General features: G+C 36.9%; 2 protein-coding genes across 3 annotated transcripts; both read right to left on the bottom strand.

Annotated features, from left to right (window-relative positions):
* Positions 1 to 799: 799 nt before the first annotated feature.
* LOC143392571 (olfactory receptor 8B3-like) lies at positions 800 to 1,738 on the bottom strand. The gene has a single exon (XM_076846238.2). The coding sequence runs from the start codon at positions 1,730 to 1,732 to the stop codon at positions 800 to 802; it is 933 nt and encodes a 310-aa protein (XP_076702353.2). The 5' UTR covers positions 1,733 to 1,738.
* A 10,267-nt stretch (positions 1,739 to 12,005) lies between these two features.
* Positions 12,006 to 26,407, bottom strand: LOC143391063 (olfactory receptor 8B3-like). Of its 2 annotated transcripts, XM_076843623.2 has the most exons (2): positions 25,795 to 26,401; positions 12,006 to 12,304 (listed from the first exon to the last, which is right to left on the bottom strand). In XM_076843623.2, exons 1-2 carry the CDS (start codon positions 26,399 to 26,401, stop codon positions 12,006 to 12,008), a joined length of 906 nt encoding a protein of 301 aa, XP_076699738.2. The 2 variants fall into 2 exon arrangements, with proteins under 2 accessions (XP_076699738.2, XP_076699739.2); XM_076843624.2 differs by lacking the exon at positions 12,006 to 12,304 and having other exon boundaries at positions 25,469 to 26,407.
* Between the last annotated feature and the right edge of the window lie 759 nt (positions 26,408 to 27,166).

The raw sequence follows: 27,166 nt of genomic DNA, 5'->3' as shown, positions 1-27,166 counted from the left end.
AGCCTCCAATGTCAATGACTATGACATTTCTGCCTGACAGAGGATGCCCAGGGAGAAGAGTCAGATTTTCTGGCTCAGTTTCCCAATGGCATGTTACAAGTGAGAGATTAAAAAGTCAACACACCATGAAAAAATCCAGTGTTACTTTTTTATTATCTGTAGACCATTTATCATCTTTTAGCAATAAAAAAGGAAGTAAGAAAGACAATATTGAGCTTGTGTGTGTCACACAATACATATTTGTTGTTGCTGTTTTATTTGTTTGATTTTCTTGTGCTGAGGATTGAACCCAGGGCCTTGTGCACTCTACCAACTGAACTATATCCACAGCCCTCATACATGTTTTTAAGGGTATCAAGAAAAAAAAAAGAAAGAAAGAAAGTCCATAGTAACAATGAAAAAATAAAAATCAAAAATTTCTTTCTTAACATCATTATGCTTAAGTAATAAGCATGGTGAATAGCAAAAGGAATAGTGAAAATGGGAAAAAAGGGAAAAACACACTCTAAAAAAATGAACTTAGAGAATACAAATTTACTTTACCTTGATTAAAAAGAAAGAGGACTAGATTTAATCTTTATGTCACCTATCTACATTTCAAACCATTATGCTATACATGTTAAAATTGCATAGTGTTTTCTGTCAATTAAATAAATTAAAATACTTTAGATTTTTAAAAGTACAATAAAAATTATCTAAGTAAAAAAAACAGATTAAAAAGGCTGACACTAAAATAGTATAATTAATTACACAGAATCCCCCTACTCTGCAACTGCATGGACAAAGACACAGTACCTGATCAAAACTCTCTCCTGCTCAGGGTTTTCCACAGGGCAATTTTGACATCTTTGTTTCTCAAGCTGTAGATCAAGGGGTTCATCATGGGAACAACATTGGTATAAAAGACAGAGGAGATTTTGCCCTCATCCATCGACCCAGCAGAAGATGGTTTAAGATACATAAATGCACCTGATCCAAAGAACAGAGAGACAGCAATTATGTGGGAACTGCAAGTGCTGAAGGCTTTGGACCTGCCCTCAGTGGAGCTTATTCGGAGGATGCTGGAAATGATAAAGCCATAGGAAATAATGATGGTGAGACTGGGCACAATGATGTTGATGCCCGCCACAATGAAAACCTCCAGCTCATTGATGTAGGTGCTGGTGCAGGAGAGCTGCATCACAGGGAGGATGTCACAGAAATAGTGGTTGATGATGTTCACATCACAGAAGGTCAGTCTCAGCATGCATCCAGTGTGGGCCATGGCACCAGAAAATGCCATCAAGTAAGAACCAAGCATAAGGTTGGAGCACACCTTAGGGGACATGGCTAAATTGTACAACAGTGGATTGCAGATGGCTACATAGCGATCATAGGCCATTGACATCAACAAATAGCATTCCGAAATCACAAAAAAACAGTAAAAGTAGAGTTGGGTCATGCATCCCCTGTAGGAGATAATATTCTTCTTTAATACAAAGTTCATCAGCATTTTGGGTGTAAACACAGAAGAGTAACAGAGGTCAATTAAGGACAAGTTAAAGAGGAAAAAGTACATTGGGGTGTGAAGATGTGGATTCAGCCCAATTAGAGTTATCAAACTCAAATTTCCCAACACAGTGACCATATACATTACCAGAAATAGGAAGAAGAGAGGGAGTTGGAGGTCTGGCCAGTCTGTTAGCCCCGCCAGAATGAATTCAGTCACAAAAGAGCCATTTCCAGGAGACATTCTTCAAGAGAGCCTATAGACACTGGACAAAGAGCTACGTTAAAGGACAAGCCAGCTCTTCAAACACTGTTCCTTCCCCCAAGTGCCAGATATACACTGGGGATGTCAGAGACTAACCCAACCTAAAATATAGAACCAGCCCTTGCAGAGCACAACTAACTGACCCTATAACAAGAAGAGCAATGATATCAAGTACAAATATGAATTCGGGAATGGGGGGAGGGTGGAGAAGAGTAGACCTGGAAAGAAGAATTTATCTCTTTTCTCATCATTTCTCTCCTCACCCGCACCTTCTCTTACCAGATGAATTGGAGGCAGAAGCCTAAAGCAACCTGGTACTGACCTCTAATGAACATTAAATGCTGGTGGGGTAGAATTCAAAGCAGTGTTTCTAATCAAAAATTGGAGAGATTATTTAATAACCCATGTGAGAAAAAGAAGAGGTACACATATACATAGAGATAGACATAGAGATAGAGATAGGAAGGGAGGGACAGAGGGAGGAAAGGAAGGAATCTAGAAGAGTGAGAGAGCTGTCCATGGAGAGGGAACTACTGATAGAGATGCTCAAGCCTCCTCAGGAACTTCCTTCTACCTATTTCACTTGAATCTTAGGAATGTGCAAAATTGGGAGGAAATGGTATAGTTTAGAATGTGGGCCTTCTATTTTCTTATTGTTATTTTTTTTAGTTATACATGACAATAGAATCCATTTTGACATAATTATAAATATGTTGTTAAAGACAGTATCAACATACCAGGAATTCAGGAACTCACCTTTCTTAATCCAGACCTCAGCACTTCCTTATCCTTGTTATTTGTCCTTGTATTCTTGGAAAAGTAATTTCCAAGATTTAGGGTCCTTTGATTCTAGGAGGATAAGATCCAGGTTTAATTTCTTACATGTCCTTGAACTGTGTCTGAGCTTCAGATCATAATTTATGCTTATGACTTTCAATCTTTTCCAGCAGCCATTAAGTCTTTACTGTTATCCTAATTGCTACCTGATAAGACATAGCAGACTACATGTTAGTTTCATGATATAATGTACTTGGTTATAAACAAGGTAGAACTGTGCTCAGTCACTTTGCCAAAGAACAGATTCTAGATGTACAAGGGAAATTAGGGAATTGTATTCACACTGTGGATGATGATCTATCTTTAGTTCCTGGAGGACTTGCTATTTTAGTCATTTTCTTTTCACACTAGAGATCATACATCCCCAAGACAGAGGCAAAAATGAACTCCTATCTCTTCGCCATCTTGAATTCTGTAGGGAAATACATTGTTTGTGTTCTTACTCTCCTTTTTCCTCATCCTAAGTAGAATTTCCCACAGGGTCTGACTCCAGACTTGCTTATTTCTTCATCTGAAAAATTTCAAAGATTGCATTAAGTCACTTAAAGTGTCAGATAACCGGGAATAGCATCAAAATATCTTTAAATGGCTAACATTCCTATTAAATGTGTTTGCTTCTAAATACCTACTGGAAAATTCTACCTAAGTGGTCCACTAAGTCTTTAAATGTAACATTTCAGTGATGAGGCTCATCAATATTTTCTCATTATAGAGAAGAGTGGGGACTGTGAGAGCCTGTGTTTTAATCTCCCTCAGTCTTTCTAACTATAATACCTTAATCTCTCTGCATTTCAGACACATGATTTATAAAATATGATAATAACAACTACTTATTCAAAAAGTTGTTTCAATTAAATGAGCTATCATAAGCCAAATGGTTAGCATAGTATCTGGCACAAGTAAATAGTAAACAGATATCAGCATTTATTATGCATGATCTCATAAATTCTAGTACATTCTCTATCTTAACCCTCATCAGAGATGTTACCCCTTTACCTCCTTCTGTTCTTCCCTAAACTATATATGTTCTGTAAGGAAAAGATGATTTTACCTTATTTACCACTTATCTCTTGGTGCTAAGTACAGTGCAGAACATGTAGAAGAAACTCCTAAAATATTTGTGGAAATTATATTCTTGACTGAAATCCTTTATAATCTTTCCTATACTTATCACATGCTTAGGAAGAGAGTTTTTAAGTGCAATAACCTCTGACCCTTTACACTGGTCACCACACATGCTCAGAAATACTTTATGTGAAGTGTTCAGAATAGGCAAATCTACAGAATGGAAGATGGTAGTTTTCTTGGGCCTGGGATAATGTTTTAACTGTGCTACTGAACTTATATATAAATATAGAATTGTCTATTGATTTTTGACAATAGTGCATAGGCAAGTTAATGAGGAAATTTCAAGCGATAAGACATTTTGTATAAAATGTTCACATAGCCCACAAAGAATAAATAAATAAAACCAACCTTAATCCCTGCCTTAGACTGTTAACAAAATTGCCACAGAATGAATGAATCATAGATATAAATGTAAATATTAAACTTTTAACACTTTTAAAAGACAATAAAAAATTAAAGCTTTATGACCCAGGAGTAGTCAAAGATAAGATTTGGCGTGATTCCACTCACATGCCATTCTGAAAAAGGCAAAACCAGAGCAACAGAAAGCAGATCAGTGGATTCCCATAGTTAAGGGTTGGAAAGTTTTACTTACAAAGGAGTATGGAAAATTACCTTGTATTTTTCTTCATGTGTTTGCCATGTCCAGAACTGTGTACTAACTAATGTGAACTTTTGCTCTATTTAAAGTATTTCTTAATGAAAAAAAAATTAAATCTATATACCAAATGAGTTTCCACTTCATAACTTTGAATGACTATATGGTTTTATTAATTATTATTTTTATTTTGTATGGTAATGTAGTTATTCTATTGGTAAAATTGGCAGAAAACAAAAAACACCTAACACCCAAAACTGGTAAAGCTGTGAAACAATTCCAGGTCACATACATTTCTATGAGAAAAATAAAATAGCAAGGAATTATAGAAGGACCGCTACTAGCTGGGAGTTAATGAAACCCACCCCAACACAGAACAAGGAAAGCAGAGTGTGGCAGACCCACCCTGGGGAGTGCTTAGCTCACTGCTGCTAACAACCTCCATGGGAACCTAGGCAGGGATAGAGCAGACTCCTGCAATCATAGTAGTAAGAAGTGAGAGCTCAGATCCAGATGCGGGGGGCAGTTTGGTCCTGACCAAAGGATAAAATTGAAGAGAGATCAGTGGAGTTGAGGAAGTGGAATGAAGGTTAAGAAGGAGGGGTTGAGAAAGAATGGTGAACTGAATCTAACCTAACTTTCCTATGTACATATATGAATATACCACTTCATGCATATACACAAGACACTAATTTTAAAAAAATATATAAACTATAAATAGAAAAATCAGCAGAGTGGGGAACAGGCAGGGGAGGGAGAAAGAGAGAGAAAGGGAAAGTATTTGGAACTGAATTATAGCAAATTACATTCCTTGTATAATTATATTAGAATCCCTAATATTATGTATAACTAAAAGGAACTAATAAAAAAATTTTATAAATTACATTTTTTATAAGAAAAACATCAAGCTGGGTATGGCAGTGCACACATATAATTCCAGTGACTCAGGAAGGCTTAAGAAGAAGGATCACAAGTTCAAAGCCAGACTTGGCAATTTAGTGAGGCCCCAAGCAACTTAGTGAAACTGTGTCTCAAAATCAAAATTATAAAGGGTGTGGGATGTGGCTCAGTAGTTAAGTGCCCCTGGTTTCAATCCCTGAAACACACATCCCCACCAGAACAAAAGCAAAGAAAAGAAAAATGTCAAATTTAAAATTTTGTGTACCCCCAAATTTTGAACAGTATGCTATTCAGAAGTTTTGCTGGGATACGTTATAGAAAACAACTGTCTTATCAAATTGTTTTTATCAAATTTATTTAAGCTCTAATATTGATAATAGTAGAGATACTCAAACCCTCACACAGTATAATCAGAGGCATAATTCTGGGCTAGATGGATGGTTTCACACTTGAAAGGGACTATAATGTGTCCATAAAAGAAAGCCTGAATTTTATTCAACCTATTTTTTTCTAAAACCTCAAAAAAATTAAAGTTGGGGTGAATACATAGTACTAACAAGACAACAGTCATGCACAATTGCAGGAAGTCTTCACTCCTCATGTAAGTCTTATGCCTTGAGTGTCACCAATTATTACCACAAGTGTTTGTATTTTGATCTTTTTGCTTATTTGTTTTGGTTTGGTTTTTGTTTTTGATGTTGAAGATTGAGCCCAGGGACACTTGTTTCATATACTTCAAAATAACACAGATGCCCTAATCTGTAGAAGATGTGATATGAGTATCAGCTTACTATGAGATCACACCAGCTAGAAATGGAGAGAAGTGTCTGATTTCATGGGGCACAGGCTAAACTGTAGACCACACAGTACCTGAGGCTCAGCCTGGTGCTTCTTGGGCACCTGCAACACAAACTCTACAGCAGCCCAAAGGCCTCTTGCACATAATGGGCTCTGTCCTGTGATGGCTGTAGCTCTCTCTCTGGGTAGTGGGGCACCTCTTTGTTTAGCTATTTGAATAGAGCAGCATACTGGCTTATCTTATGGTTCTTGCTCCTGCCAAAGCCATGTTGTGCTCTTACATCAGAAAACCTTACTCTTGACCTCCAAGGAACCCTGTCTGAGTCTGAATCTGCCAGCACAACCAGATAATAGTTCCAGCTGTACCACATCAAACCTGACTGGCCTGGGATCAATACCTTCACCTGTTCCCCATTTTCCATTTTGTCTGCTTTGTGGTGGTTGGAAAGCTCTTTCCCAATCTTTATTCATTGGGGAGAAAAGAAAGAAAATCTTGGAGATAAACATCTAAAAACCTTCCATTAATTAATAAATGTGAGTGCTATGTAAAAAGAGCCACCTGAAAATATTTCAATTCCTTTGGGCGGTGGAATAAAATTGATGGGTAAGCAAGCACCATTTCATGAGTACCAAATACTAAGTTTCTGAATTTTTTTAATGTCATATTTTTCCTGAAAGGTAAATCTTAGGACAGTCCCCTTTCAAGTAAATGTTATTTAATATATTAAAGCCTTTTATACTTAATGTAACAAAGCTTTTATGTTAAAAAAAAAGACTTAATGTGCTTTTAACATGTTAATATGTGGTAAGAGAAAAAAATTCAAATTGTGCATATGGAGAAACTATGATAAAATAGAAGAATAAGATCTATAGAAAATATCCATATCTTTACCAAGTTACCCATATAATATTTCTAAACATTCAATAAAATGTAAAATGAGCTTATGTGTCCTAAATTTAATATCATAGATTAATTCACATATAACTTGTTTATTGTGTCAGTCAGCTTTTCATTGTTATGACCAAAAATACACAACACGAGCCATGTATATGAGTGGGAGTTTATTTTGGCTCATGGTTCCAGAGGTTCTGTTTGTGCTTGATCAAGTTTATTGCTCTGGGCCAAGGTGAGGCAGAACATCATGGCAGAAGGTCGAGGTGGAGGAGTGCTGTTTCATTCAATGTAGGAAACAGAGAGAGGGGAGATGGGCATGCCCCAGTGACCCATCTCCTCCAGCCATGCCCCACCTGCCTACTGTTACCACCAAATCAATCCATTCAAAGTAGTATGGGGTAATTAGGTTACAGCTCTCATAATCTAATCATTTTATCTCTGAATATTTCTGCATTAACATAGGAGCTTTGAGGGGAACACCTCATATCCAAACAATACTGCCGCAGTCCGTTGTGTGTGAAGTGTTTTCTTGCAGTTCAAAAACAAAGTTTGTTCCTGCTTCAGTGGAATGCATTACAATTCTTATTACACATTTAGAGCCCAATTTTTCATATCTCTGGTTGTATACACAGTATATTCATACCAATTCATGGCTTCATTCATGTACTTTGGATAATTATGATCATCACATTCCACCATCATTAATAACCCCGTGCCCCCTCCCTTCCCCTCCAACCCCTCTGACCTATCTAGAGATGTCTATTCCTCCCATGCTCCCCCTCCCTACACCACTATGAATCAGCCTCCTTATATCAAAGTAAACATTCGGCATTTGGTTTTGTGGGATTGACTAACTTCACTTAGCATTATCTTCTCTAACTCCACCCATTTACCAGCAAATGCCATGATTTTATTCTCTTTTATTGCTGAGTTCATTCTGTATCTTTATGGGATGATAATGTGTCTTTAATAAGAGATGTATTTTAAAGCAAAAAAATCAAACCAAACAGTGTTAAGCTTTCTTTTTAATCAAGCACTGTGACATGTTGTCAAAAAAAAAAAAAAAAAATAGAAGTAGTTACTAGGCATTCAGATTCTGATGAGGGAATAAAATTTTGAATACATTGTAATAATGAGATAAATATTATAATAAATGCAAATGCTTCCTGAATTAATAGCAATAATTGTGGTCAAATTAAAATAAAAGATCTTAACTGGAATCATTGTCTTCTGAGGTTACCTTTTAGAACTTTTCAAAAATCTTGTTTGATAGACCCAACCTGATCTTTTCTTTAAATTGGGCATCTCGCCACAAAGCCATGAAAAGATAATTTTGGCTTTACTATAAATTACTGCAAATTCTGAACCTGCTTGGAATGCCTGCATGTGCCTTGAACTCACCCATGCCTGGCTGTCTGACCAGATAGCAGCCCTCTCTGAAACTTTAGTGACACCTCACAAGTCTTGGCCTTCCCCGGCCAGACAATGACCCTCTCTGAGGCTCTAATGGTCCTCATAAATTCTGATGTTGGGGCCAGCAAAAAAAATGTAAACTACCATTAGTGTGATGCTTGTCAGAGTTCTGTTATCTGTAACCCCCCTTTGTGTAACTTTCTGGGCTATAAAGCTGGGCTGCAGGAAAGCTGGGGTGCTGTCTAGTTCCCCCGCTGTTTTGGGAGGGAGAGGCAGCCCGGCCGGTCAAAATAATAAACTTGCTTTAATTTGATTTTAATTGGAGTCAGTGGTCTTTTCTTGTGTCCTGGTCTAACATGTTATCTTTGTATAAACACAAAATAACAAGAATAGGGGCATAGCTCAGCAATAGATTACATATTAACATGCATAAGATCCCAGGTTTAATTCTTATTGCACACACACACAGTTACAATGATAATGAACCATTGTCCTCTGACTAACATCTGCTGAAAGGTATTTGCCAAGACTCATTCAAGGTAGTGATAGACAGTATAGTTCATTGTCTATATAAGAAAATTTTGTAGTGCATTATTTTCTATTATTAAATAACTCTTTTTGTCTACAAATGATGACATAATATCTATAAGCATGTTCTACTGATACTGCCTGATACTGCTGGTTATTGGTGACGAGTTCTGCTCCCTCCCAAGTTTGAACATTAGAGAAGCATGCTGAGGCAAGCACATAAAGCAGGGTTTATTTTTAAAAAGGGGTAACAGACTTCTGGGAGGGAGAAGGAGAAGGAGGCCATAGCTGGTATCCTGGTATCCTAAGAAGCTAGGCTTCTGCCCTTTTAATATGTCCTAGGCTTCCTTTGTTCTCCTGCTCTCTTCCTCTTATCCTTCTCCTTCCTTAGTGACTAGGCCCAGGAATGCTGGTGGGATGGCCTAAAGGTGTGAAACTGGTGGGCTGAAGGGGGAGGGGCAAGATGGAGCCGCCCAGGACACATTAATTAACAGCCTTATAGCTCCCTGTAGGGAGGGGCAATTCCTGGGACAGGTTGCCTTAGCAACAGGTTGGGGCAGGGGCAGGTTCTTGTTAAGGGAAGAGGAAGGGCTCTGAAGGAATTAACATTTCAATCCCTTGGTGCATCCTTGATCTGACCTGACTCCATTTACCAACCTATACTGACTGCCTGTCTAATTCTGGCTTCACTACTTTTTAAATCATTATATGTCTAATCAGAAGGATTGTTCCAAACTCTTCAGCCTCACCATTCTTTAAAAAATCACTAATATAAAAATATTGGGATAAAACATTTTTTATAGTTCAACCTATTTATATCACTTTAAAATCAGACTCCCCGAAGGTTCATGCATATTTTTCTAGTTAATCATCAAAGACTTAGTTAAATCAACATTGAGACCAAAAGATATCTGAGATAAAGGGATTTATTTAGGTATTACAGATGCTAACCAAAAATAAGAGAACCAGTCTGAAGACAGATTTTCTAAACTAACAGAAGAATAGCCAGAAAACTGTTGGGGAAATGTCCACCAATCTAAGAAGCCATGGTGTATGCCAGACTTGTGGGACCCCAGTAGACCTCCAGGAGCCGAATCCGATGGAATCACACAAGAGTCTTTACTGCAAGCTCTAGCCTGGACTCACAACAGTTTCCAATGCAGCAGTCCCAAGGAGTGAGCCCTGGTCCTTTGTTCAGTGAGATTTTATAGGTTTGGAGGAGATACTCTATGTGTCACAACATCACACAGCAAATCATTTCACACCACAGGAAAGTCAAACAACAACACTTAACATTGATTAGCACATTCACTGGCAGGAACAAGTTGGGTAGGGGTGATTGGTTACTACAAGAGGGGGATTTGTTTAACTGATTGGCCACAAGGGGTGTATGTGCTAAACTATATGGTTTCCCAACATGTTATCAACCACCATAAACTAGTGCAGGGGTCACCTGGCATCCCAGGTATTTTCCCTGTCTCATGCTGATTGGTGGTTGCTAGGTGGTTGCTATGGGTCCTCACCTAGCCTAACTGAGTCAGGGACACCTGGTGCCCCAGATCTCTCCTGTTATTTACAGACAAACAACTCAGCATGGTAGGTGTATGCCTAGGAGTGCTCTGTGGGGTTTTTCCAAGGACAAGGGTCACGCCCCCTTCCTTAAGACAGGCCTTGAGGTAGAAGCTGCTGTTATTTATTTATTTTTTAAAATGGAGCCACATTAGTTTCTCAATGTTTTGTTTTTCTTTTGCTTCATTTATTTCAGTTGAAATTGCCAATTAAATTAACATCCTATTACCCATTTCTTTCTTTCACCTTCTGGCCTGTAACTCAATTTAGGGCATCTCAGAAATCCCCTCTTATTGCCTTGTAGGTCATCTCTGTGCTATGCCATCTTTGCTGAGGATATCAGCCTCATAGAACTCCCACTGTGAGTCTCATGCAGAAACAACTCTGCAGAAGATTTCTCTCTCCCTTCACAATTCTCCTTTCTTTCCTTCTGTATCTTCATAGGATGCACAATAAGCTCAAAAATTGAGTTCTACATCTAGCTCTAAGCCTAATGTGAGTCACATAGCCATTTCTCATCCAGAGAGCAGGGTAAGAAGAAATCAAGCATAATAGGACTTGTGAAAAATGTGGCCCATGATATGGACACTTAAGTCAAATTATTATTTTAAGAGACATAAAGGAGTAGTCATATTTACACACTGAAAGACTAAATCCCAATACAGCAAGATTAATCCCACATGTTTTTGTGTGTTTTTAAAAGAAAAAATATTTCTTCCTTTCCAGAAACTAATCCTTAATATGCAGCTGGATAAAAAAGAACCTTGACAATAAACATGATTGTGTTCTACGTCAGAAATACTGTGCAATTTTGAAACAAAATCCCAGGCCCAAACTACACATACATGAAAGAAATAGGTGACAATTCAGTTCTGTTGGTGACAAAATATTAAATAAGCAATGCATTCATAATGTGGGTAAAATTTGAAACAGGTGGGCAGTGGTAGGTCTCAATCATATCCATAAGAACAGAACCTTAACCCAATAAAGTAAAGAATTCCATTATTGATGGGAGGCTAAAATCCCAGAATAAGAACCATTACCAAAAAAATGGTGAAAAAGATTTTGAAATTTTTACAACTTTGCCATGTTCACAATTTTTGTCATCCCTTCTCTTTAAATGCTTGTATAAGTAATAAAATATTTGAAACAGGAAAGAGTTTCTATAGTTGTTTTAGAAAAGGAATATATAAATTAAGTTATCAGAAAGCATCCAACTTCTTCAATTTCTTTGGATGGAGATAATAGCCAAGAAAACAATCAGAGGGGGATTGTTTTTAGATAGGAAAAGAAAACAGCCCAGCGCCTCCATCTAGTACTGAGAATATAGGACAGATGGGAGACACCTTGAGACTAGGGAAAAATTCAAGTCCAAAAATTATTTCACTTGGTTACATTTTATGCTAAAGGAAGAAAAGATATTCTACATAATCTTTCCCAGACTATAGAATGAAAGATGAAAAGAAGAATAGAGGGAAGATGGTAAAGAAGGGCAGGAAGAGAAGGAAAAAGACCCAGCAATGGGGACAGAAACTGAGGAATCCCCAGTGGTTCTTCTCTGTTTCTGATTCTCTTCAGGGTTCTCTTCAGAGAAAATTTGACTTCCTTGTTCTGAGGCTATAAATGAAGGGGTTTAGCAAGGGAACGCCCAAAGTGTAAAACACTAAGAAATATTTCCCCTGGTCCACAGACCTAGGAGATGATGGTTTGACATACATGAGCAGTGCAGACCCAGGGAAGAAGCCAACAGTTACTATGTGAGAACCACAGAGGCTCATGGCCTTGGATAAACCCTTAGCTGAGGACATATGAAGGATGTTATAAAGAATCAAAGCATTTGAGATTAAGATAATGAAGCTAGATATCCTCCAAAATATCACTTCACCTAAATGAGAATCTATTTTCTATCCCTTGGTTCTGGGAAACTTTATTAGTAGCACAGAGAATTCTGCTGTCCTTTGTGATTTATTCTCAAGTTGAATGAGCCACTTGAGAGAAGAAATTACTGAGACTGTGTTTACATCCTGAATAACAGAACAATGGATCTTTTGAGAATCAAAGTTCTACTCAACTTATAATTTCCTGCCAGAAATTCCTGATATCTAGGGCAAAGTACTGGGTGGCTCCCAGAGGCCCTCTCCTTGTCATGCCTTGCTCAGCTCTTCAAGAAGAAGGTCCAAGGCATAGTACTTGCTATTTCTATTCCTTTCCTACAAGCCTCTGGGATTGTGTTAATAATCATTGGGTCATAACTTTAACACTCAACATGCTTGAGCAATTCACGTTAATAAAGAGATGTTGTAGCAGAGGCTGAAAGAATAAAAGTAGGCTTTCAAGTCTGCATGAGTTTAAATAGGCTTTTCAACTCAATGACTCTAAAACTTTTGACAAGTGATAAAACTTCACTGATCCTTGTTTATATTTGTTTCTACATATACATGTGCATATTATAAAATGAGGCTCATAAATGACCTAACTAATTGAGTTGTGGGAATTAAGTTAGATGACCATATCAGATCCATGTCTACATGTAAAAAATGACTGATAGATGATATTACCTTTAATTCCTTCCCTTGTTTGACATAAATATTCATTATAAATTAGGGTTTCTCAACCCTGACACTGTTGACTGATGAGGTGGGTTTTTGTTATGGGGCTAATTTTGTATAGTGTAGAATGCACAGAATTCCTGGCTTCTGCCCATTAGACGATAGTACTGTCCTGTCCCAACTCACATAAAAACTCTTTAAAGAAAATAACTAGTTGTGATCATCAAAAATTTTCCCCAGACATTGTGAAATGTCCCCTTGATAATTTTGGAACTCAGAGAATGATTTCCAATATATAGCACTTTGGCATACTGAGTATTTGAACTGAAGGATTGGAAGGGCTCAGAAAGAAGTCTCTTCCTGTCTCCCATCTTTCTTCCTTCTGTTCCCCTTGATTCCGCAAAGCAGACCACAGAAACTAAGAATTCCTCTTCTTAAATGCATGCCATAGAAACTAGGGCCCCTCTTTCCCAAAGCCAATCATGAGACTTAGAAACATATTCAAATCTTTTCTCATCCTTCTGTATAAGAGGTGGACACAAAGAAATCCCCTGACCTTTCTGGTCAGATAGTAGATTATAAGACTCTCATTCTAAAAGACATTCTCTCTCTCATAGCCAAGAGGAAGGAATGCCACATAGTGAAGCAAAGAAGAAACAGCACAGACAAGATTTGTGAGTTTCCTTTTTCAACCCAGTATATTAGATGGTCTATTTTTGTCCAATCTCATTAATTTTACATGATTGCCCATTTTTAAAAATGTTTATTTATTCTAATTTGTTATACATGACAACAGAATGCATTTCAATTCATTGTACATATATAGAGCACATTTTTTCATGTCTCTGGTTTTTACAAAGTAGAGTCACACCATTCGTGTATTCACACAGGTAATTATCTCCATCTTATTCCACCATCTTTCCTACCGTCACACCTGCTCCCTTCCTCTTCTTCCCCTTTGCCCTATCTAAAGCTTGTCTATTCTTAACATGCTCCCCTGACATTGCCATTATGAATCAGCATCCACATATCAGAGAGAACATTCAGCCTTTGGTTTGGGGGGATTGGCTTATTCACTTAGCATTATATTCTCCAACTCCATCCATTTACCTGCAAATGCCGTGATTTTATTCTCTTTTAATGCTGAGTAATATTCCATTGTGTATATATACTACAGTTTCTTTATCCATTCTTCTGCTGAAGGGCATCTAGGTTGGTTCTACAATTTAGCTATTGTATATTGTGCTGCTATAAACATTAATGTGGTTGTGTCCCTGTAGTATGCTGTTTTTAAATCCTTTGCATATAAACCAAGGAGTGGGATAGCTGGGTCAAATGGTGGCTCCATTCAAAATTTTCTAAGGAATCTTCATACTGCTTTCCAGAGTGGTTGCATCAATTTGCAATCCCACCAGCAATGTAAGAGTGTGCCTTTTTCTCCATATCCTCTCCAACACTTATTGTTCTTTGTTTTCTTGATAGCTGCTATTCTGACTGAAGTGAGATGAAATTTTAGAGTAGTTTTGATTTGCATTTCTCTAATTTCTAGAGATGTTTAACATTTTTTCATATATTTGTTGATTAATTATATATCATCTTCTGAGAAGTGTATGTTCAGGTCCTTGGCCCATTTATCAATTGGGTTATTTTTTGGGAGGGTGTTGAGTTTTTTAGTTCTTTATATACTCTAGAGATTAGTGTTCTATCTGATGTGTGAGGGGTAAAAATTTGCTCCCACTTCTGTACACTCTATATTTATCTCACAGATTGTTGCTTTTGCTGAGAAGAAACTTTAGTTTGAATCCATCCCATTTATTGACTATTGATTTTAATTCTTGTGCTATAGGAGTCTCATTAGGAACTCAGAACCTAATTTGACATGATGGAGATTTGGGCCTAGATTTTCTTCTCTTCAGTGCAGGGTCTATGGTTTAATTCCTAGGTCCTTGATCCACTTTGAGTTGAGTTTTGTGCATAATGATAGATAGGGGCTTAATTTCATTTTGTTATATGTGGATTTCCAGTTTTCCCAGCACCATTTGTTGAAAAGGCTTTCTTTTCTCCAGTATGTTTTTGTCACCTTTGTCTAATATGAGATAACTGTATTTATGTGGGTTTGTCTATGTGACCTCTATTTTGCACCATTAGTTTACAAGTCTATTTTGGTGCCAATACTGTGCCATTTTTGTATATAGAAGAAGATTTGTAGAATAATTTAAGTTCTGGTATAGTGATGCCACCTTCTTCACTCTTTTTGCTAAGAATTGCTTTAGCTATACTGGGTCTCTTATGTTTCCAGATGAATTTCATGACTGCTTTTTCTATTTCTATGAAAAATGTCATTGGGATTTTGATTGGAATTGTATTAAATCTATCTAGTGCTTTTAGTAATATGGTTGACTCCCCATTTTTCATCAAACCTAATGATAAAAATAGAACTTTTCCCTGTTCTTTGGGTAATCTGTGGGTCCTGTATTTGACTAAATAAAGTTGTTAATATTTTCTTTTGTTAATCTGTATTTTGTTGTAAGAGTGTTGATCATGACGTCTATGATGAGAAAAAAAACATTCACACTTTTCCACCCCTACAATTTGTCATTCCAAATTACCCTTTTTGAGAATCACTAGTCTATGTGTACAGTCTGGATGCCTGCTATATCTACCTTACACATAGTAACATTCAATACCTATTTATGTGCCTTTAGCTCATTTTATCCAAACTGATTACCCAAAGAAAATCTTGTAAAATTCCTGAAGAGTATAATCGTAGCTTCAACATTGTGTGACCTGAGTGAAGGAAGAAGACTAATGGTTCTAATATTCATGAGTCAAAACTTCTACCTTCTCGCTTTGTTTTAAATATGGTAAACAATTTTTATATGAACATATGGTCCTCTGGTAGAGAAACTCTGTTTTACTTTTTTAATGAATAAAATTTAATTTTTTACTGAATGTAAATAGAGGTAGACATTTGGCTGCGTGAGGAGGTTAAGGGATCTGATGATCTAATTTCTTCTGAAAGAAGTACTTTCCCACTTTCATTTCTTCCAAAGATACCTCATGACAGGGAGTTCTGAGGATATGATTGAGGGTATAGTGTAAATCAGAAGTTTCCTTGGTTTTCCATTTTTATCTTAGTGTGAGAAGTTGTGAGAATGCCAAACCAAATATTGTCCATCATTTACTTTATAACTTCTGAAATTTGGGAATTGTGATTCTCCATGAATTTTTTGTTGTTATTATTGTTGTTCTTTGTGGGTTTTTTTTTTTAATTTTTGAGTTACTGCTATTTTTAATCACTTTTTGCCTTGTTAATAAATTTGAAGGGGAATAAAGACAACATGTCTACATTAAATACTCTACCTTTAACCAGAGTCCTTTGGCTATATCACCAGGACAACTTTGAGCACAAGAAACACACTATAACCTGGACACCAATGCTTAAACCTCCCATGTCTCAAACACCTCTGGTCTACTCAGAGCAGAAGGTACATGTGGCCTAAAACCAATAGTCTCTCTTGATTTCAGAGTTTTAATTCTTTATTTTATCCAATAGCTTTTTTTTTATTTGGTTATTTTGATCAGGAAGTCACTGTGAAAACAAACTGAGTGACACATAAGCCTTGCCCTGGGGCCCCTCAGTCTGAAAAGAAAGATGGTCATGGTACTAAACTCTTTATATACCATCCTTCATCTCATGCTTACAGTTACCCTCTGAGCCAACCATCCCTGTATCACACATAAGGAACCCAGAGCTGGGAGGTATTAACTCATTGTTCCAAGTCATATTTAGACCCCAAAATCTAAAATTTCTCTCTTTAACCACTATATATGCAGTACTGTGTTATACAGCACAGAAAAAACAAGTTTCTACCATGCACATTCAGGGATTTTTCAATTTAAGTAGTGAATCTAAGTCAAACTTGCTTATACAAAGCAGCCTATGCCAAAAAGATGTGGGCAACTGATAAATCAAGGATGTAAATGGCTTCCGGTAACATGGGCAGGGTAGAGTCATGTCATCAGGCTGGCTCTCTCTTCACACTTTTTTCCTCTTTGGTCCTGCTTGGTTTTAATTTCAGTGAGCTTTACCATGTAGTAAAAAGAGAACCAATAAATCCCTACATGTAATTGTAACTTTAGGGGGAAAAAGGAGGGGGGAGGGGGAGAGAGAGAGAGAAGGAGAGAGAAATGACTTTAAAAATATTTTTTGGCAGAAACAAACTATTATCAAATTACTATATTTAATGACTCCTTGTCATCAGGGTTTTGGCATGAACTAATTGGACAGGATTATATTATGTGATGTGAGAAGACATTCTTTTTGTATAAAGTATGTTTCCTGTGTCAGAAAAGGTCAAGTTAAAAAAAAAAGAAGCAAGCTATACATTTACAAACAAAGTAAATTAAAATAGAGAAATAGTTATATAGGTATTGCAAGGAGAAAAGCAAGAGGTTAACAATGAGAAAATACAAATATATTTAATCTAGTGAAAATAGCTATTATTTCTAGGACTGGTACAAATAGAAAAGAAAGCATAACCAAATTCTAGAATCAGAAAAGAAGTTTGATAGATTGGTGTTTGGACTACTGAAGGCTGGAAGTGTTCTAGAGCTGGAACAGTTACAGTTACCCTCTGAGCCAATCATGGACTTCTGAAGTAGAGACACCACCCAGAGGTTGCTGAGATGACCATGGAAACTGGCATAAAAAGACACAGAGAGATAGAATAGAAATTAATCCATATTCATATCGTCAACTGAGTTTTGACAAAGTCACCAAGAACATACAGTGGAGAAAAGACAGTCTCTTCAACAAATGATGCTGGCAAAATTGGATATACTTATGCAAAAAAAAAATGAAAATAGATTCTTTCCTCACATCATGCGCAAAAATCAACTCAAAGACCTAACTACAAAACCTGAAAATATAAAATTACTACGAGAAAATACAGGGAGAACCCTTCAAGAATTTTGTGTAGGCATTGATATTTTTAGATAGGACCCAAAAGATACAAAGTAACAAAAGTAAAAAAAAATAGACAAATGAGAGATATTACCAAACTAAGAAGCTTCTACACAGCAAAGGAAATAACCAACCGAATTAAGAAACAATCTACAGAATGGAAGAAATGTTGCAAGATTGAGATCTCAGAACTCTTTAGCCCAGGGCAAATAAAAGCCATAAGATTGTCACTTAGGTCATACTGGCATAGCACAATAGGTCTGAGGACTCACTAATCCATAAAGATAATAAGTAACCTCAGGACAGGTGTTTCCTTCTTATCTCAATTCTTACCCAGAACATATAACATATATTACCAGTTACCAATAAATGCCCTGAGTTATTATTGGTGACCGATGCAATTGCAACAAGAAATTTTTTGTAACCTGCTTCTTCTTCATTTTGTTGTTGTTGTTTTAATTTGTAAAAAAACAAATCTGGTGACACAAACAAATGCCCAAAATAACTGTCTTTGCTTCCCAAGAACTCTCTCTCTGGACGGAGCTGTTAGATTGAACCCATTGTGTTCTCTGGATCCAGTGGCTCAACCAGAGGCCCCCGGGGGTAGAAGACTTCTCTTGGGACACCAAGTTTCCCAGATCCTTATTTAAAATATTAAATTATCAATTATTGAACATAAGTTTAAACTTTATATTCCTTAACATTTTGTTTATATGATTTTTAAATGTGAAGTATATTGGGTGCATTTCCACATTCAAGGTTTATGTAATCAAAAAGCACATCTTTCTAGAAATTATAAATTTGTGTTCATCTACAAGGCATTAATTCACAATTTCTAAGGATTATATGTGTTAAATAAAACTAAAACTAAGAAGGAAAATAATTTATTTTTAAGCAAATTGAGATATATTTGATCAAATTATATATATGAAGATTTATTGCTTAGAATAACTAAAGCAATTCTAAGCAGGAAGAGTGAAACAGATGATATTCAGATCTTAAAATATACTATAGAGCAATAGTAACAAAAACAACTTGGTACGGGCAGCAAAACAGGCTGGTAGACCAATGGTACAGAACAGAGACCAACCCACAAAATTACAACTACCTTATATTAGACAAAGGTGCTAAAAGCATGCAATGGAGAAAGGATAGAATCTTCAACAAATGGTGCTGGGAGAACTGGAAATCCATATGCAACAAAATGAAATTGAATCCCTATCTCTCATCATGCACAAAAGTTAACTCAAAATGACTCAAAGACCTAAGAATCAAACCAGAGACTCTGCAACTAATAGAAGAAAAAGTAGGCCCTTCATCATGTGGAGTTAGGCCCCAAGTTCCTTAATAAGACGCCTATAGCACAAGAATTAAAACCAAGAATCAACAAATGGGACGAATTCAAAATAAAAAGTTTTTTTCTCAGCAAGAGAAATAATATGTGAAGTGAATAGAAAGCCTACATCCTGGGAACAAATTTTTACCCCTCACACATCAGATAGAGCTCAATCTCTAGGATATACAAAGAATTCAAAAAGTTAAAGAACAAATAACCCAATCAACAAATGGTTCAAGGACCTGAACAGACACTTTTCAGAAGAGGATATATAATTAATCAACAAATACACGAAAAAATGCTCACCATCTCTAGCAATCAGAGAAATGCAAATTAAAACTACTCTAAGATACCATCTCACTCCAGTAAGAATGGCAGCCATTATGAAGTCAAACAACAACAAGTGCTGGCGAGGATGTGGGGAAAAGGGTACTCTTGTACATTGCTGGTGGGACTGCAAATTGGTGCAGTCAATTTGGAAAGCAGTATGGAGATTCCTTGGAAAACTGGGAATGGAACCACATTTGACCCAGCTATTCCTCTTCTCAGACTATACTCAAAAGACCTAAAAATGGCATACTACAGGAACACAGCCACATCAATGTTTATAGCAGCACAATTCACAATAGCTAAACTGTGGAGCCAACATAGATGTCCTTCAATGGATGAATGGTTTTTATAAAAAATGTGGCATTTATACACAATGGAATATTACTCAGCACTAAAAAATAACAAGATCATGGCATTTGCAGGCAAATGGATGGCATTAGAGCAGATTATGCTAAGTGAAGTTAGCCAATCCCCAAAAAACAAATGCCAAATGGCTTCTCTGATATAAGGGAGGTGACTCAAATGGGGTATGGAGGAAGAACATGAGAAGAAAATTACCTCTAGATAGGGAAGAGAGGTGGGAGGGAAAGGGAAGGAGAAGGGGAATTGCATGGAAGAGGGAAGAGACCCCCCTTCATTATACAGAATTCAGGTATGACAATGTGAGGGGAAAAAAAAAAAGAAGTGGGTCACATTAGATTTTGTAGAGAGAAGTGATGGGAGGGGAGGGGAGGGGAAGGGGGGAATGGAAGGACAGCAGGATAAAATAGACATTATTATTGCTGTGGGTATATATGTGACTGCATGACCATTGCAATTCTGCAACCTGTACACTCAGAAAAATGAGAAATTATATCCCATCTGATTCATATGTATGATATGTCAAGATCATTGTACTGTCATGTGTAACTAATTAAAACAAATAAAAAATACAGAAAGAAAGAAAGAAAAAGAAAGAAAGAAAGAAAGAAAATTAAAATAAAATTTTAAAAAGCAAATTTTGTTTGAGAAAGAATTTGTTGTGGTCGAAATGATTAGAAAAAAAAGGGTAGGATAAAAATGAAGTTTAAGCAAATTGAAGTCAGAGCAAGTTGTAGGTTTTTTGTTTATTTGTTTGTTTGTATCAATAGACCTTTATTTTATTTATTTTTATGTGGTGCTGAGGATGGAACCCAGTGCCTCACATGTGCTAGGCAAGTGCTCTACCACTACTGAGTCACAACCCCAGCTCCAAGTTGTAGGTTTTTGGAAGATGAATCTCATGAAAGCAATTTTATGTGTCATCAATTTGGCCAAAAATCATAGGAAATTATATATAAATTAAGTTTTATATCAAAAGTATACTAATATAAATCTAAAATATAATCCTCTGTATTAAAAACAATGAGGGTTTTCAAGTGTATTTATTTATTCATAATAGAAAATACTGAATTCTTTTTCATTTTATAGGTAATTTACCTAGGACAGAAAGATTCTGTGTTTTAGCAAGATGATTTTTTGTGACATCTTTTATTAAGTTCTAATTCCTTAAGAAAAGTGAATTTTTTCAATCTTGAAAGAACTGTTTTTGTTAAAACTGCATAATCTAATTTTCTCTTACATTTTTTTCACTTTGACTAAACAGATAACCAAGATCATTCTAGAACAAGTATCCTAATATTCTTGATATTTTTAACATGCTTCCAAAATTTAAATTCTAAAATTAAGTTCTTTGACCTAGAACTAGATTTGGGGTGTCCAAAGGCCCATGGAACTATGAGAGAATTATTAGACTTATGCTTATATATGTATTATAAATATGTGTTCCAAAAATGTATGAGTTTCCTAAAAATCATATACATCTTGATGTCGAGAGCCAACCATGGTCCGTGTGTGAGCTATGAGCCTTTGAGCCCATGACTGGACTGGACTGATGTTGCTGCTCTGACTGGGCTATGTGACATATGTGTGCTTTTCCCTCGCTCTGCCTTTGATTGCACATTGTACCTGAGATGTGTGTGGCCTTCCAAGATGTCAAACTGCTGACTGCAAGACATCACCAAGCAATTCCTTGAAACCCGATCCCTTGCCTTATTTGGCTTGAACTTTCTCAAATGTCCTTACCTCAATAAATAGGATGATTTCAGGAGTGCTCTTTTTTTTTAATTTTATTTATTTATTTATTTATTTAGCATGCCTCTCTTGCCTCACTTGTGGGGGCTGGGGTAGCAAATTCGTCACTGAACCCCAAGAAAAAGGTACTTTCTATGTCTATGTGATTATTTAGTGCCAGCTCAATTCACCTGGAATGAACGTGACTGATTTTGTCTCGTGTTGAGGCATTTTGATATGTTATCAATCATAATTCTAATGATAAAACTATTGGATTCTACAGGAATAACTAAATTTCAATGTCACTTTTGAATAGTCATCAGATATCAACCATGGGTATTTTAAATTTTGCCCATAGTTAAGTTGCTTTACCTGAATTAACACGAATTTGCAGAATTGTCTGTCTGGAAACCGTGTCTTCAAGAAGTTTCATGGAATAATTCTGCAAATTAATTGGACTGTATAAGGATATTCAGAACTCTAATGATAATAACCCAGGTTTATGAAATTGCTCACCTAAATCAGGCAGGACAAGAATTGCTCAAAAAGAGACAAGAGACTGAATGAAATGAAAGAATTGAAGGCAGGGTGGAGTGGGGTACCGGCAGTCCTGTGATCTTTTGTTTAAATTTGTATTCATAACTCAAATTTCCAAACATGAAATTGGACTATGCTCTCCACTATTACTGAAAAAATTTTTTAAAAGACTACTTTACCTCACTCTTTAAATTCCTGAGAAGGATATTTATTCAAATCAAGACTAATTTTCAGCAAGTCCTCAGAGTAACACCAGTGCCTCCCTAAAACTCAGTACATGCCTCTCACCATACCACGTGGTACTATAACAGTATTCCAGGTTAAGTGTACTCTTGTGATCAGTATTTCAAACTGTTATTTTCAAATTTGTTCTTCTGGAAATATAGTTCAGTGTGAAGTACCCCTGTGTTCAATCCCCAATGCAGAAATGAAGTAGAAAATTAAATAAAATGAAATAACAAAATTATACCCACTGCTCTTTTCACCATATCCTTGCATGTATTTGATAGGACATACTTCAATGCTTCATTAAATTTATAGTGAAGTTACAGTTATAAAAACTGTATAACTAACTCATGTATATATACATATATTTGGGCATGTACATATATAGACATAAAAGAATATAATACACACACACACACACACACACACACACACACACACACACATACACACTTAAAAGAATCTTAAATGACAATGAACTACCTCCCTGCACAATGATCCCTACACACTTGCAGTGACAGCAACATTGATACATATGATCACGTTTTCCAGACATAAGCAATGACAGCTAGATCCAGCAAATCAGTAACAATGAGATGTCCTTGAGTATAAGGTACAATATTGATTTCGGGTAAGTTATATGAAAAGACAGGTGCTTCTTAGAATCACTTCAGTATAATTTTTAGAACACTAAGCACTTTGTAATGATGTAATATTTTATTTAATCTCACCACAGCACTTTTAATATTATCCATGAAGAAAGTAAAACTGAGAGAACAGAGAGCACAACACTTGCGGAATCTGGAACCAAAAGCAGACCCTGTAGTACCCATTCCAGTATCCTTTCCTGTTGGGCCATTTGTACTGAGGGTGAAAGCACAAAATTAGGGGAGTTTCACCTTCTATTCCTGTTTCAGTTGAGATTCTGTAGCTTCTGATGCATCTTCTGGAATGTGTAGAAAATTAGCAAAAGAAACCATTATCTCTCCTGCAGGACATGACAGTTTGGTGTTAGAGTATATTATTTCATGGATTTCACTACAAATCACTGACAGAACTGTTAACTTATTTTCAGGGTGGTTATAAAATGAACAAAAGCAGTCCTTCCAAATAGAGGAGGAAGAAGAAAGCTAAATCTTTTGTGTGGTTAATATCACATGGATTTTTTGTGCTTTCAAAACACCCACTCTTCCCTTATGAGATTCTAATACTTCAACCTCCTCTCCTAATTCTTTCCCCACATAATACATACATATCCTATTGTTTACCCCTCTCCCATTACACCCCTGACACACCAACCTCTTTCCTATTGCTCACACTTAGATGTCAGTGTCTCTTAGATTTTATATCAACTCTTCCCTCTTCCTGGAATGTCCATGTGGCTGTCTTCCTTTTGTCCCTGAGATCTCAGCTCCCATGCTCCTTCCTTAGTAGAGCCCATCCTGACCCCACCCATTAAAGTAAATACACAGTTATTCTCTTTATTATCAGCTTAACTCAAAACTTTCTATAGTTTTTTTCTGATATATTCACGTGCATACACACACACACACACACATGCATTTTCTATCTTCTTCACCACTATATTTTTCTCATTAACAACAAATCCTTGATATTTTCATGTCTAAAATAGAATAGAGGCTCAGTTTACATTTGCCAGTTTTTAAATAAGCTAGAGTTATATCATGTAAAACTCAGAAGACAAAAGAGAGTGAAATGTTAGCAGGAAAGATCTCACTACTAATGAATTAAGACTGTAAATATTATTTGAGGAAAAGACAAAAATATCTCAATGGGAAGATCTAGAAGTGTCCTAGTTAAAATCTCATAATCTTACCATTTGAGATAATAACTGTGTACTTACTTCAGAAAGGAAGAGAATAACTGAATACCTATTTTAATAGATGATCAATATGGACTCTACTAAGGAGGTGACATGTCAACCGAGATCTCAGTGATAGGTGCCACAGGAACATTCCAGGAAGAGGGAACAGATGGTACAATAACTGAGAGACAGTGATATCTGAGAAGGAGGAACAGAAATGAAGTGGTGTGTTGGTGTGTAGAGGGAGAGAGGTGTTAGGAGATGTATGCATTATGTGAGAAAATAATTAGAAAAGGAGGTTGACGTGTTAGGATCTCGTAAGGGAAAGGAATGGGTGAACAATAAAATTCCTTCTGATATTAACCACACAAAAGATTTAGCTTTCTTCTTTCTCCTCTATTTTGAAGGTCTATGTTCATTTTACACCCAACCTGGATATAGGTTAATGCTTCCCTGAGTGATTTATAGTAAAATACACGAAGCAACTGATAATTGATAAACATTTGCAGTAAACTTCTTCCCAGCAAAGAAATAGCATGTCCTCCTACATACAATCCTCTTATGGACTCCATGAGGTCAAACCCATGGAAGTCCCTTTATCCTGGTTTTTCTAAATGGTGATTTATGAACTAAGATCACAAGAACATCTTTGACCTCCCTTTACCTAACTCCCCTCAAAATGAAGCAAAAAGAGAAAATGTAGTGAGAGGAGCACCCCCCGCCCCAAGGCTTTCCTCAATTGTGGAAACAAAGGAATCTCCAAAATAAAAGCCACTTAATCACCCAAAAGAGGGTTATCAAGTGAAAGACTAAATGACTACCTCCAAGTCCATAAAAGTCAAATATTCCCATGACACAGTTTCTCAAGAATTCCAGATGTGTCCTAGTCAGATCTCATCACCCTACCATTTCTTGATTTATTATCATGAAACCTTATTCTACTTAAGACTTTATAGTTTCTGAGAATACCCTAGAGAATGTAAGACAGACTTACTCTCCCTTCTCTCAGAAAGAATGAAGAACTGACCATCCTTTTCCTTATGTTGCCTTAGCCAATGAACTGATTTGTATAGTTAACAATTATCTATATTATTACATTATTTGCATTTTATTTCCACTTCCTATTATTCACTCCATGATTCATATCTCATTTGCCCAAATTAAGATCTGGCACCAAACACACTTTCTGTTTAGGAAAGCATCCTTTTCTTCAAAGTCTTTCTCAGAGCAACATGGACATCTTTGTTCCTCAAACTGTAGATGAAAGGATTCATCATCGGTCCCACAATGGTATAAAAAACTGTAGAGACTTTATCTTGATCCAGAGACCCAGTAGGAGATGGTGTAAGGTACATGAATGCTGATGCTCCAAAGAAAAGAGAAACAGCAATAATATGAGAGCTGCAGGTGCTGAATGCTTTAGACCTGCCCTCTGTGGAATGGATGCCGGAAATGTTGGACAGGATCAAGGTGTAAGAAATGAAGATGATAATGCTAGGCCCTATAACATTGACACCCACCACAATGAAAACCACCAGCTCATTGACGGAGGTGCTTGTGCAGGAGAGCTTCAGGAGAGGAGGTATGTCACACATGTAGTGATTGATGATATTGCTGTCACAGAAACTGAGTCTCATCATGCATACAGTGTGGGCCATGGCACCCACAAGCCCCATGGCATACACACCCACCATAAGCAAGAGACAGACCTCATGGGACATGGTGATCCTGTAAAGCAGGGGCTTACAAATGGCCACATATCGATCATAGGCCATTGATGTCAAAATACAGCACTCATCAATTACAAAAAAAGCAAAGAAAAAGAGCTGAGCCATGCACTCTGCATAAGAGATGATGTTCTGATTTACAAAGCTCATCAGCATTCGGGGGGTAATGACTGAGGAGTAGCAGAGATCAATGAAGGAAAGGTTGAAGAGGAAGTAGTACATGGGAGTGTGCAGGTGAGGATTCAGAACAATCAGAACAATCAAGCCCAAGTTCCCCACCACAGAGACCAAGTAGGTTCCTAAGAAGAGGAGGAAGAGAGGCAGCTGAAGCTCAGGCTGCTGTGTTAAACCCAGCAGGATAAACTGGGTCACTGAGGAGCCATTGCCTGAGGCCATTCCTTTCCAGACTGAGTCTGTGAGAAAAGGAGAAATAGTAACATTAAAAGGAGAAGCCAGCTCTCTCCACCCAGCCCCAACACGGTGAGATGGAGATCCAGAATAGAAGATGAATTAAATCCTTCCTTCATCCTTTTCTGTCTTTTCTCCATTTTATAAGTTTTAGAGAATCTGTAAGGTGTTTTTTTTTTAATAGGCAATTTCTGTGGGGGAAAAAGGTCAGGAAGGATATGACTACTTCATCTCAGCTAAACTTCTTTCTTTACAATCCACCTCCCACCTCTACCTCAAAGTCAATGGTGGGCTCAGCAGAGAGAAGATGAGGCTTTTCAAGTACTCACCAGCTTCCAGAGATGAGGTCTAGAAGAACAGCATGATGGGTACAATTCAGCTCTCAACCCTCTGTGTCAGGTCCTCAGGAGAGGCTCTTGATAACACTTCTGCTCCATTCTTATGAGTGGCAGGTAGCTCTGATGAATTTACAGACCAGAAAACACACATTTTTGTTGGTATTGCTTTTGTTTACTATAAATTATGGACAGAGAGAGCCAGAGCACAACCCTCCATACCTCAAACTCTGAAGCACCCTAAGGTACAGATCATGATTTCTGATGGTGGCTTTACCTAATGTCTTCTTTATCCTGTGAGGTTAGGTAAATAGCATCTACTGATGCCAAAAGATCCCAAGGGGATTTTGTGAGTTTGGAAATCCTAGGGACCTGATTAAAAATAAGAAGACCTGTGTTTCTCCAGTGTTTTCTCTAC

Source organism: Callospermophilus lateralis, chromosome 2 (assembly GCF_048772815.1).
Source record: "Callospermophilus lateralis isolate mCalLat2 chromosome 2, mCalLat2.hap1, whole genome shotgun sequence".
Lineage (NCBI taxonomy): Eukaryota > Metazoa > Chordata > Mammalia > Rodentia > Sciuridae > Callospermophilus > Callospermophilus lateralis.
Note: the sequence above shows the minus strand (reverse complement) of the source record. Positions and strands in the feature narration are given on the sequence as shown.